At 32.8% G+C, this 14,133-nt stretch overlaps 1 protein-coding gene across 1 annotated transcript in view; it reads right to left on the minus strand.

Moving 5' to 3' along the window:
- Positions 1-682: 682 nt before the first annotated feature.
- LOC122238090 (alpha-S2-casein-like) overlaps positions 683-14,133 on the minus strand; it is a 33,440-nt gene continuing 19,989 nt past the window's right edge. Inside the window, exons 2-8 of the mRNA XM_042984777.1 lie at positions 9,003-9,131; positions 8,463-8,489; positions 7,232-7,258; positions 5,067-5,090; positions 3,965-4,093; positions 3,156-3,199; positions 683-880 (exon numbers count right to left, since the gene is read on the minus strand). Coding sequence (XP_042840711.1) covers positions 3,188-3,199; positions 3,965-4,093; positions 5,067-5,090; positions 7,232-7,258; positions 8,463-8,489; positions 9,003-9,131 — 348 coding nt within the window. The 3' untranslated portion in view covers positions 683-880; positions 3,156-3,187. The remainder of the gene's footprint in view (positions 881-3,155; positions 3,200-3,964; positions 4,094-5,066; positions 5,091-7,231; positions 7,259-8,462; positions 8,490-9,002; positions 9,132-14,133) is intronic.

Consider the following 14,133-nt stretch of genomic DNA (forward strand, 5'->3'; position numbering starts at 1 on the left):
TAATGTCATTATCCTGTGTACACCCCTCCCGTGTCTTCCCATCACAACCAAATGCATAACACAAATTTCTAAGCTCAATAACCTTCATCTTTATCCCCTACTTTCTGATCTCTAATGTAGTTTTCTTTAACTTTCTCTTCCCTCTGTCTTCTCTGGGTATTTTCATCCAGAGTTTTTCCTTATAATACATGCATGTACCCACTTATTTGCATTTTGTGTTTCTTCATTTGTCAGATACCAATAAAAGGGGGGGGGGTGCTTAGAAAGTTTGTGTTCCCAATGCCTGACTCCCTTCTTCAGTAAGACAATGTAAACTGAGAGGAGTGAGGGTCTGTGGTTGAGGCTATGGCAATTTATGAGCATGAATGAGAGAGATGGTAGAATTATAGCTGAATACAACTTTGAACCCAACTGTGGTTGGAGAATATAATCTGTAGTGTTCCAAGTTATCCATTATGAGAAGTAAAATCTAAGTGTACAGTTATGTCAGTGAGCCAAGCTCATTTAAAGTCAATTGTTACAGGACTCTTTATAATATTAAAAGCCTAGTGGGCCAGTCTGAACAATGGAAATGATGATTACACACCAAAGACTGCAATTGAAATTTTATTTTGGGGGAAAAAAGGCAGTTCTATAACTCAGAAAGAATGATGAAAATATCTTAAATAATCATCAGCCCAGTTTGTATGAAACCACAATACAGACCCAATACACTCAACATGAACTAACAGGAAAAGTATAAACTATTCGGGAAATATTCTGCACAGTCTTCCTTTGGCTCAACATTTCTGCCCTATTAATAGGTCTGTCCAAGCATGCTGGTAGTAATGAAGTAATATGGTAGATAAGAAAATGTAGAAGATAGATTTTCCAGCCAAACCTAAAAGAAAAAAAGACAATCCTGTATTACCTATTAGATTTATTTCCAGAAATAATGTATGTCTGTATATAGAACACACAAATACGCAACCATTCTCGTCTGGCAGAATGTTATTATTTATAAGCATTTTTAGTTATTTCCTACTACCCAAATGATATCTAGCATGTAGTAGGATTTTAATAACTATTTGTTGAATAATTAATGAGTGGATGAAAGTTAATAGCCAGGTTCTTTAATCTAGCATACAAAAGGAATGTTCACATTTATTTATTAAATGGTAAACATTTACATTTTCAGCCAACTTTAATGGAATACTTACTTTTATTTTCCAAAATGTTTATTAGTCATAAAATATTGCTGTTTCCTATATTTTAATTCTTTTGATCTAAGTGCAATATAGATTTTAGTAAAGGAATTTTATTGTGATGAATGACTTTGGGCTGATATTTTAAGAAATCACTTTACAATTATTAAAGTCTTCAGAATCTATTGTACATTTTTTTTTAGTTTCTCTGTTTCTTTTGTAATTATTGTAATTTTTCTGTCAATTCAGTATCTTCTGCCTTATTCCTGCCCGCCCCCCCCCCCCACCATTGGCTTGCTTAGTCTATTTCTAATTATATGAGAGGACTTAGTTGAGGACTTAACTCCAATACATCACTTGATCTTCCTGTACTACCATATCTTCATGCCTCTAACTTAGCATTTAGTACATTGTATTGTCATTTTTGCGTCCTTGTGTAGAACAGAGCTTAACGAGGGCAAATTTGGGATCTTATTTCTATCTCTTTCATGTGTCTCACATGATAGAGCACATGATCAGCATTTTAGAAATGTAGAAAATATATAAATGATGATAGCAAGGGGAGTATTGCTATTTATAAAATACAACTGTATTTTCAGCTCTTACCCATAGTAGTTACATTAGTATTTTGTAAGTTTATTTTTATTTATTTTGAGAGAGAAAGATAGAGAACAGGTTGGGGAGGGTCAGAGAGAGCGGGGGACAGAAAACCAAGCAGGTTCCTGCTGTCAGTGCAGAGCTGGATGCAGGTTTAAACTCACGAACCATGAGATCATGACCTGAGTCAAAATGGAGTTGGACACTTAACCAACTGAGCCACCCAGGCACTGCTGTATTTTTCTCATAGAAGATTGTTTAGTGAATCTGACTCTTTTTCATTATTAGAAGGACAAAAATGACATGACAAAGCAAATCAAGTTTGTGACAATGTACCTAAAGTTAAAGTATCCTCTCAAAAAATAGCTTATCTGGACTTTGGGTACAGTGTGGCATTGGTAGTGGAAGGTTTGAGCCCTAGGGCCAGAAATCTGTATTAGACTCTTGGCTCTTCAACTTTTGCGGGGTGATCACTAACAACTTAACTTCCATGGGCCTCAGTTTTCTTATTTCAAATTGGCTGATCATATTAACTACCTCATAGGTTTTTTTTGTAAGCATGAAAGTAGTTAATGTAGGCAAAGGACTTAGAACAGTGACCAGCACATGGTAAATGCCTTAATACATTACTGTTATTACTAATTTCTCTGAAGCCTACTTTGCTCTGTTGCGTATAAAAAGAACAAAGCGATAAACTGAAGGAGACAAAATTCTAAGACAGGAAATAACATATACTGTAAGGAAAATATAAGAAAAATTAAAGGTGAGTACATAAAAGCAACACTGATGTTCATTGGTTTCCTTGGATCTCCACCATGGCTTTAAAGCAGTGGTTACAATATCAAAAAAGTAAACTAGGAAAAGTAGGTTTTGGGTATCAAAAAAAAAAAATGATGATTTTTTCTCCAGAGAAAATGATGCAGAGAATTTATTTTAAAATGGCTTGACTTGTGCAGGAAACTCCCTTGATAATTATATATTTTCCAAACAGAAATGCTGAGTCTTCACTTCTTGGCTCAACTCAAAGATATGGGTAAACATCTTTGTGGACATTAAGTTTGTGACAGTTTCCACTCAATGCCATTGCTTCTGGCTGAATGCATCATCAGCTACAGAGAAAATTTCTTATAATTTATTTTCTTAATTTATTTATTATATGTTTTATAAAATATTTATAAAACACACGAAATAGGTACACAGGTAACTTACATTTATGAATCAACAATTCTTATACAAAGTATAAAGTATTTCACAAGCCAAATTATTATTTAATTAAAATGGAAACTACATTGCTTAACGATATTAAGGTCACATTCTTCACATAAAAATTCTATTTTAAATAATTGTTTATGTTTTAAGCCTAAAGGCACTTACCAAAAGAAGTAGAAGCTGTTAATTCAAGATTCTTAAAAGTGTCTCTTTAAAAGAGAAATAAATGACATGTTTTAGCTAAATGTTTATAATAACAAACAAAAATAATATTTAAATCTCCATGGAAATATTTAGAACAGATTTTAGGTATCTCATAGTCAAACTATAGATACCAAATTCTTATTTTCTCTAATAATGTGGAAGATATCTTTAAATGCTACATGTATATCTAAGAAACTAAATCATGTTTTAAAAATATCTGAGGAATGAAGTGACTTATTCAAAATCAAAAGCTTAGTTATGTCAGGTCTTCTGACTCTAAATTCTATATTACTTATATTAAATTGTCAGTTCTCTGGGTTCAATTTCTTGCTCTCTCATTTATTGTTCATGTTGAAAAAGAATGTTTCCTAAGTCACATTTTTAAAAAAACAATTAAATAAAGGAGAAATGTTAAATAGAGTATGGACTACTTTTTAGAATTTCAGATACTTACGTAAAATGGAAATAGTATTCTCTGTTAACTACCGCTAAAAACTGCTGTAGGTATCAATTGAAATTTTATAAGCAAATACATCAGAAATTTAAATCTAATGTAAATGCAATTTATCACTATAATTATTTTTATTATAGCTGCATTTGCACCATATCATTTATAATTCAATTTCCAGCCTAGAAATATTTAATTTTGTTTTATCTTCTACTAAATAGAATCTGTTGGAATTTTACTTCTCTATTTCATTTCCTCAGCTTATTTTTACTACAAAAGATAAGTCCATTTTTTAAATTAAAAATGAAAAGGGAGAACTTACCAGAGTAGGGGTAATTTGGTAAGCATTTATCTTATTGTGATTCCATGGTTTCAATGCTGCCTGATATTGCTGAACAGTCTTGAGATATTGGGGCAGGGTGAACTTCTGATAATATTGGTTGATTTTGTTCTAGAAAAAATGTAAGTAATTGTCTTAATATTTCATGTACCAGAGCATACCTGGACATAACCAAAAAAAAACTAAAACTTGGTTTGTTTGGGTAAATTCTAAATGATACTAAAAGACCTAAACCAAAGAAAGCTAATTCATGAAATGTTATTTCTATATTTGCATTCATAGAATGAACTATAGAATTGAGAAGATTCTTGGTTAATTCAGACTTCAAGCCCAAAATACTTAAAGAAGAAGTACTTGTAAGAAAGCAAGAGGATAATATTCTTTGCTAAAATAAGTTTCTCAGATTGTGGTTGCATTTCCAGGATCAGTAGAAAAACATGGTTTCCTTACAGTCATATACATAGAATGTGTGATTAGATTTAGTAGAATCTGTGACACTGAACCAATTATTAATCTGAGTGTCACCTTGTAGAAGTAAATGAATTCATAGAGAGCAATTTGCAGAGAGCCTGTCACCTATTTTATGATTAATATATATTTCCCTCCTCCATGTTCTATTTTGAAGCATCTATGTGGGCCTGACTGTAGATTACTATAGGGATTAAAACGGGAATTAAGCACAAAGGCATCTCCCTTCAGGATAATTTCCTGTTTTTCCAAAATGGACAGTTGGTGGGTTTTTAGAATAACCAGAGGATAATGGCTAGGTGGATACATGCAATGCAATGGTACAGTTGATTCTATGGGAGAATATTTTTCCAACAGTTTTGACAGAGTATAAGGAAGAGTTTTATTGAAATTAGAATTTATTAAAAACAGTTGTTGAGAGGAATGGAGTTCAGCGATGTTCATCTAGTCCAGTTATGTTATAAATGTTTGTATGGAAAATTTACCCAAAGTGTTAGGTACTTCTTTTCTTCTTCAGTCAGCTCAATTTTCTGTTAATGACAAAAATAAACTGTGACAAATAAAAAAAAAAATGGGATGGTATTCAGTTAATTTGGTTTGAATGAAAATTACTTACTTTGGTGAGTACTTCAGTTGACTCCTTAAGGAAAGAAAATAAGAATCAGCTTTACTTGGATAGCCCACCAGTAATTTCATCTATGTCATTACAGTAGGGAACTAGAGCTAATTATTTTAATAATTAAAGGCCAAGCCATGGCTGCCAAGAAACAAAGTGCTATTTTATAGGACTTTATTATGACTTAAGTGAGTTTTAATATTCATTATCAGAACATTCTTTATGTCAACATAAAGATCCTGGGCTGAAAATATATTTTGTTTCAGATATTCTATTTACATTGTTCATATAATGTCAAATTCTCATACAGTATAGGCAGATGCAAACTAAATAGAGGGAGAATGAGTCAGAGAGAAAGAGAGAGAAGAAAGAAAAATGATGCAGGCCTGTGGAGGTATGTGGCAAAACCTGTTTGCCATTTCCAGAAAGACTACTGTTTTTTCTTAGTGCCCACGGGCCCAAGCTTGAGTTTGAGAGAAAGGGTAACACATGCTTGTGAGGCATTGAGGAAGAAGATGTTGGACTGTGCCTCAGGTCACAAGACTCTGGGCCATAATCCATGCTTCATTTTCTCTTGAGATGTTTTCCCACTATGTTCATGGATTTGATTCATTCTACTACAGCAGGTGTTCTTGTACCTGTGATTTACATGATACATAACCCAAACCAATATTCAACCCCTAAACAATATGAGAGGGAATCAGGGTAAATTGCAAGATCCTGATTTGCCATTGACTTATTTAAAAAATGCATATTTGCAATGAACCAGAGTTCAGCTATACATTATCAAAAGTATGAGATAGAACAAAACACTTGACTGTGTACATAATTCATTTCAAATCTCTAAAATGATTTTGAGTCTGTATATATTTCTTATGAAGGTTTGTCTTTATTGCCAATATTTCCTTATTGGATATTTTGATATGGCTCTGTTTAAAAATTAGCAATACTTAATTTACTTAAAATAATTAACCAGTACCAGGGAAGCACAGTATTTCTCAATAAACTATTAGGTTATTTTATTTTGTTTTATTTATTTTATTTTATTTTTTAAAATGTTTATTTATTTTTGAGAGAGAGTGCGTGAACAGGGGAGGGGAAGAAAGAGAGGGAGACAAGAGACAGCAGAATTCCAAGCAGGTCCTGTGCTGTCAACACAGAGCTTGATGTGGGGCTGGAAACCAGGAACCAGGAGATCATCAAGACTGATGTTTAACCGACTGAGCCACCCAGGTGACCCTTGGCTGTTTCATTCTAAAAGTATCATTTCCTGGGGTGCCCAGGTGGCTCAGTCAGTTGAGCATCCGACTCTTGACTTTAGCTCAGGTCATGATCTCAAGATTTGTGGGTTTGAGACCCACCTTGGTCTCTGCACTGAGAGCATGGAGGCTGCTTGGGATTCTGTCTCCCTCCCCTCCCTCCCCACCCCTTTCTTTGTCTCATGAAGTAAATTTTTTTAAAAAGTATCATTTCCCTCACTAGATGAGCTGCTAGAAGATTTCTTAAGAAATAAGATCATCATTATACTTATCATCAAAATTTGGGGACCAAGGTAATTAAATCCTTAACAGTATATTCTTAATATTCATGAAATTAAAGATCTTTTTGGGGGCACGTGGATGGCTCAGTAGGTTGGGCTTCTGACTTCGGCTCAGGTAGTGATCTCACGGTCTGTGAGTTCGAGCCCCCAGTCTGGCTCTGTGCTGACAGCTCGGATCCTGGAGCCTGCTTTGGACTCTGTGTCTCCCTCTCTCTCTGCCCTTCCCCCACTCACACTCTGTCTCTCAAAAATGAATAAATGTTAAAAAAATTAAATAAAAGATCTTTCTCATATTACAAGCATATTAGTACGATAGGTGAAAAAGGATTGCAGTAAAATTTCAGTTAAAAAAACAATAAAAACTAGTTTTTTTTTTTTAAGAAGCAGTGGAAATCGCATATTTATGCCACAAGGAAGAGTCTTGTTTACATGCAAGAAAGAATTTAAGCTACTTGAGAAACCCAACATTAAAAGGTAGAGAGAAATTATATTTTTAAGTAACTTAAAAATATCACTCTGTTTCATTAAAAGAAGAGCATTTTATATAGGCCTAATTATTACTATTTTAATATTAGCTTTGAAAAAATATGAATTAAATATAGCTTTATATAGTATCAATACTTACCATATCAACAGTCTTCCCTGAGGTTTCCTTAAAGAAATAAAAAAAGAATTAGATACTTTATTCCCACTGTATTGATTATACATAATTTACTCTTGAATATATAGGGAAAAAACTCCTCTTTCATAAAGAGGAAGAATATAATTAAACTTATTTTTATTGATTCTTTTAATCGTGGTTACATACCTAAGATCTAAGATCACGTAAGATCTAAGATCTAAGATCACGTAAATATATATACATTTAAAAATTTGTTTTTTAATGTTTATTTACTTTTGAGAGAGCAGGGGAGGAACAGAGAGAGAGGGTGACAAGGAATCTGCAGCAGGCTCCAGGCTCTCAGCTGTCAGCACAGAGCCAGGTGTGGGGCTTGAACCCATGAACTGTGAGATCATAACCTGAGCCAGAGTCTGGAGCTTAACCAACTAAGCCACCCAGGTGCCCCTATATTTCTTAAACGAATGATGAATGACATATCTCATTAATGAAACAACAAATAGATAAATAAATCTTATCTGACTGGTATGCATAACTACATTATTTTCCTGCCTATGTAAATATAAAATAAATAATACTTATTGTATAGCCATAACAAAATAAAAAATAATTTCTTAAATATATTTAGTATAAATGGTTTTGATTTATTTCCTGAGATAAGCCGCCAGATTCCTTTAAAATTTCTTAAATTACACATTTTAATCTTATTTTAAAAATTGTTATATTTTCGTTTCTTTTTTGGACTTTTATTCATTCTCAGAGACAAAATAAGCAAGACAAAACTAGGCTATTTCTTGGATGATATGAAAATGACTTTAGTCATTTGTGGTATGCAGGAAGACATTTGGAAAATAACACTTTGTATAGATCGGAATGAACAAGAGTCCTTATCGAGAATGATACTTTGGATTGCTCCCACTTCATTTGCAAATTTTAAGATATACACCAGATCTCTTGGTGTGGTAGCAGTATTAATGAGTGACCTTTAAAAAAGTAGTAGTATTAAAATAAAGTCTCCTAGCACAAATCTAATCTTCATTATCTTTGGGTGTGTACATTTTTTTTCTGCCCTCCCCAAATTTTTCATGGAGATCTGAAGTGCCAATTCTCCCATATTCTGTAAGTCTAAATTTATTGCTTAAGAAAACTGGAACAAAGACTGTTTAGGGCAGTGCATATTAAGTGTCTAATATCTTGCTAGTTACTGAGATATTATCTTTATAGTAAAATGCCTTACCTCACTGGTGGAGAGCTGTTCTCTGTTCTGTATATATGTATATTAAAAAGAAAAAGGCCAAGGGAGATTTCGTTATTTATTTTTGAAATGAAGAAAAGCTCCTTAATACAAAACTGTTTTATAAAACAAAATGGAAGAGTACTTGGAACTTGGGCAAGTTACTTCACTTCCCTGCATTTTCTTACATTATTGTCTTTTTTGCTACATAAAGATAATGATAATCTATCTCTCTCCTACATTAAAGAATTGTTTGAGGAACCAAGAAAAATGATATATGAGCAAACATTAAGGACATGGATACTAAATTTAAATGAAATTACTTATTTTTCATTATGGTTACAATTGTATATGTTACTACAATTTGGACTGTATTGTTTGTAATTTAATTTCTGGACTATAATATTTTATTGTTCTGTGTTCTCAGAACTTGTTGGGTATCTAGCTATTTTACATATCTTTATCCTGATCTCATCCCTTACCAAAAACAAAAATAAAAGCAAATAAAAAAGAAAAACAGTAAATCAAAAAAGCAGCACTTACCACAGTGGGAATAAAGGAATAGGCCATTCTCTCAATCTGATCCCATGGGTTCATAACAATCTGAGGTTGATGAAGAGCTTGGAGATATTGGAGGAAGTTCAAATTCCGATAAAATTGGTTGATTTTGTCCTAGAAAGAAGGAAAATGATCAATATTGAGTCCAATAATAAGTCCAATATTGAACCTCCTCCATGAGTCAAAGCAGGTCTCCACAGAACCAAATTACACAGATAATTTGTAAATGGTGGCAAATTTACCTAACAAAAGAATAATCTAGTCACTTAAAACTTGTTGTAACTGTGTTTACATTTGTAGTAAATTGCAGAATTAAAGAAATCATCTGTTTAATTAAGGCCTCCAGAACAATACCTTGTGTGAAAAGAACAAATGCATAAGGAAAGAAAAAGACATTTTTTTGAATTAAAGGTAAGTGTCTGTCATTTCTTTCCCATGTGTATAAAAATTCTGGTCTGCAGTCAGATAGAACTGAAGTTTAATTCCCTTGATCCTGGTCCCTGGAATCCATGACCCTGATCATATTGCTTAATCTCTCTGAGCATTACTTACCATGCAGGATTATAGCTGGTAAAATATATAGCAGTTTTCATAGTACCTACTATTTATAAGAATATAATATAAATAAGGTAAAATGAAATATCTATCATCTATATCTATCTATCATTTAACTATGTCTATCCTGCTCAATAAAAATTCTAGTAAATGCCAAAGCCTTTGATCTGACTCTAAAGATTTTTTTTTAGAGATTAAATATGAAATGACAATAGTATCTTTCCTTAAAATTTTCATTTCATAGAGATTGAAAGTAAATGGGTATATAAAATATCATTTGGTAGAATTGCCTGAGTATAATTATTGGATAAATCCACAACATTAAGAGTGGTACAAGGCAGAAAGCTACTGGAAGCATTTTTAACAAAGTATAAGAATGGCCTTTACAGTAATTACAGTTTCCTAAAAAGGGAAGGTTTATTTGGAGGGTGCCATTTTTAGTGTTCAAAGAAAGACTATTTCTGTTTAAAAAAAGTTTAGAAGGAATGTCTATTCTGTATAGCGATATGATAACAATATTTACCACTTTTTTAGATGCATCTACTGTGTTCCAAACATTTTTAAACATAATTCATGTACATATCATCTAATATTATTCTGCAGGGTCAATATGACTATCTTCACTTATAGTTGAAGAAACTATAGCTTGGAGAAATTAAGTAATAATTTGAGAAATTATGAATGGAACACAAATTGCTGAACTCCAAAGTGTGCGCTCTTCCCTTGTGCCTATGGCAAACTTTTCTAGTTCATAGAGGATGGGTTATATGATGTATGGCATAGAAACCTTTACTCTTGAGATATCTATCTATGATGCCATTGTCAAAAGTTGAGTGGGCAATAATGTCATACTTCAATTATGCTGGTATCTAACTTCCATCATTTAAACTTGAAACTAATCTTCGAGGTTTGTAACTCTTTCAACATCGGCCGGATAATTGTTCAACACTTATTTTTCTTAAAACACATTCACAAATTTGACAAGATAGCAGCCAGAAATTAAAGTAACAAAAATAGAAAAAAAAATGCCTACTATAAATTTGAGGGTAAATATCTGATCGGTATATAATGAGTTATGTGAACATTTGGGAGAAGACATAGCCGTAGTTAGATGGTTGAAACTGTGATTTGTATGAGAAATTTACCAGTTGCTGTAGGTAGATCTTCTTTTCCACAGTGGGCTTAGCTTTCTGTTAGGAAAACAAAAGCACTTGCTATAAAAATTCACAAAAAGAAAACATTGCTAAGTGACATAAATCCATTTTGTTTGAATGAACGTTGCTTACCTCTGTGAGAACTTCAGCAGACTCCTTAGGGGAAGAAGAGAAGAACTACTGTAACTGCATGACTTCACCTTAGAGTTGTACTAGAGTGGTAAGGGTCAATTTATTGGAATATTTGGGGCCCATGCCACCGCTACTGAGAAATATACCGTTTGTATCATGAATTCAATAAATTAAAACATTCATCATCAGAGCCCTTGCTTTGTGTCAAACTCATAGCATGCAACTGAAAGTATGTTTCGTTTCAAAATTTTCAACAATTCTACATTATTCATACAATATCAAGGCCCTAGAATGAATGTAAGTGACAAAAAAAAAATGAAAATTGCAAAGTAGGCCTAGTGAGGTGTGTGGCAAAGTAAATCCTACACATTCTTTCTGGAAGATATAAAGTTATTTATAAGTGACCATTGGCTCTCCATTTGAGTTACCCATTTGCAGTTTAGGAAAGAGTAAAACATGCTTCCTAGACATATGTAGAAAGATTTCAGGATGGGCCTCAGGCCACAGGGCTCAGGGCCACAACTAGGCCTCTTATTTTCCCGGGCATGTTTTCACATTATGCTTTTTGCTTGGATATTTCTACCATATGAGTTATTTCTGAAACCAGTGACCCACACATCTTAATGCCTTCCCTTAATCACCCCCTTTAGACAAGAGGTTCTCAAATTTAAAGTATATCAGAACAATGCCTGGGCGATTCTGATGCTGCTAGTTGAGAAGTAACACTTTGAGAACTACTGCACTAAGCAATATTGAGAGGCTTTTCAGGATAAAACTATGTTGAAGGCAAATGGTAGGCTCTTGATGTGACACGAGCTTGATTTAAAATGCACTTTTCTCTGGAGTCAGATATCTGATGCCTCTATGAAAGGCACCAATGTACATTGTGGTGTAGATAGCCACTTTCAATCCATTTGGGTAAGTGATTTCTCCATTGTTTACCCTATTTGTGACTTTAATAAGTTAATGCACACTTTGCTGGAAATCTGGTATTTCTTGATGAACTTGCTATTTGATGTTAAAAGAAAAGGGCTCTTACTTCACTAGATGACCTGCTAGAATATTCCTTGAAAGATAATAATAAATATCAAAATCCAGCCACCATAAGAAATCCTCAGGATTATTCTTGAATATTAGTAGTTATTGGGGATATTTTTCATATCACCTAGATGGTCATTAATATGATAAGTTAAAAGGATTAACATAACAGCAATAAAACCAGGTTCATGGTTGCTCATTATTAATCACCTTTGGAAAACAAGTGGAAGAGATAAAAATCATCTTGTGATTAAATGGAAGTGTCTCAAAAGAATATGGACCAATTTAGGTGGATACTACTAAGGTGAGCAGGGAAAAATTGTCATTTTTAAGAACTTATATATCTCTTTCCAGTTTTATTAAAAGAGGATACTTACAGATATTCCCAATTCATTTATGTTTCTTGTGATTTCCTTGAAGAGAGAAGAAAAATAATTATATTTTTTATCTCCACAGCATTGTTTATAAACATTTTATCCTGATCATAAAGGGAAAAATTCCTCTTCCATAAAAAGAAATGTTAAATAGATTCATTTTAATTGTATGGGTTTTGTATGAATTATATTAGAATTTCCCATTTGGTGACAAACATACAATCAGCAGTATTTATTGTCATATTTATTGTATGTATTGTATCTCCAGAGAATGTTCTATTTATTATTGTATCCCTACAGACTAAACTAGTGTTTGAGACATAGTTCTTGTTCAGTAAATTGGCCAAAAGAATGAATGAACACACAAGATTAATTTAGGCAATGCATGGATAAACTTTTTTTTTTCATTTTAGTAGTCACTATTTATTTCATTCTGAATTGTAAAAAATATATCAGGTCAACTAACATTTGTCTTGGAAGTAAATATATATATGCTTCTATAGTAAATTCATTTAAGTTTAAATGAGTCAATTTCAAGAAAATATTACAATAGGAAATAGCTTTTAAAAAAGAAAATGTTAGGGGTGCCTGGGTGGCTCAGTCGGTTGAGTGTCCAACTTCGGTTCAGGTCATGATGTCATGGGTTGTGGTTTCGAGCCCCACATCAGGCTCGCTGCTGTCAGTGCAGAGCCCACTTTAGATCCTCTGTCCCTCTCTCCTGCCCCCCCCGCCCCCCGCCACTCACACACACTCTCTCTCAAAAATAAACAAACAAACATTTAAAGAAGAGAGAATAGTTTAAAAAAAAAAAAAAAGAGAAAGGCGAATGTTAAGTTTGAAGCTTTTAGGAATGAAAACCATTAAAAGATAAGTCCTCCATTCCTCACAGAATGTGGAAATCAGTGTATTAGTTGATCCATGCAAAAATATATTTCCTCCAATTTAATTATTGGTAGAATTAGGATAAGAGGGTGCAATTTTAGTGTCATTCTTTTAAAAAATCTTGGTTTTCAAATTTCATTCACTTGGAATATGTTTTCCAAATCTAGGTTAATGTCAATGTTTTTTTTTTTCAAAATAATATAATATTTTTGCTTCACATTGTCCTACAGATGTGAAATCAATATATACTTCACAGGATGTGGGACAAATGTCTCCCCCCAAAAAGAAAATAATACCAAGAAAGATCGCATTTACTGAAATGAAGTATAATATTCTTGGTCATAATGTGATATCAAGAAAAATCAACTTTGTAAACAAAGTGTACAGAATTAGGGAAGAAAGGTAAAGATGATGGACCATTAAAAAGAAACTCAAAGATATTCTGCTTTAATAGCATGTCTTGCACGTTCTAGCCCACAAATCTTTTCCTACTATCCCTTTCATGTTAGTCCACAGCATTTTGGTAAAGCAATGGAAAGCCTCGCCATTTTTACAATTATAATTAAAAATAATACTCATTTTGAGTTAATGAGAAAATGACCTATGTTTGAGAGAAAAAGATACCTCATCAATCAGGAGTAATAGATTAAAAAATTAAACTTTACCTTACTGGGATGAATGAACACTTTCTTTTCCTGTTTAAATTTCTACAGAACAAATAACTTCTTTTATAGTGTTGATTAAATACAAAAGTAAAATTATATGTAATTTAAGTTAGGACTTACTTCTTGGGAGATGCTGGTAGATTCCTTCGAAAAAGAAAAACAATATGACTTACTTACCTAGATTATATTCATACTAGCAATAAATTGTCAATCAACAACCATTAGGTAGATAACATTGAGTCTCTGCCTAGGTTAAAGAACAAAATTGATCAAAGTTTCACTCCCTGTATGTAATTAACTTACTATATTTCAGATA

Source organism: Panthera tigris, chromosome B1 (assembly GCF_018350195.1).
Source record: "Panthera tigris isolate Pti1 chromosome B1, P.tigris_Pti1_mat1.1, whole genome shotgun sequence".
Lineage (NCBI taxonomy): Eukaryota > Metazoa > Chordata > Mammalia > Carnivora > Felidae > Panthera > Panthera tigris.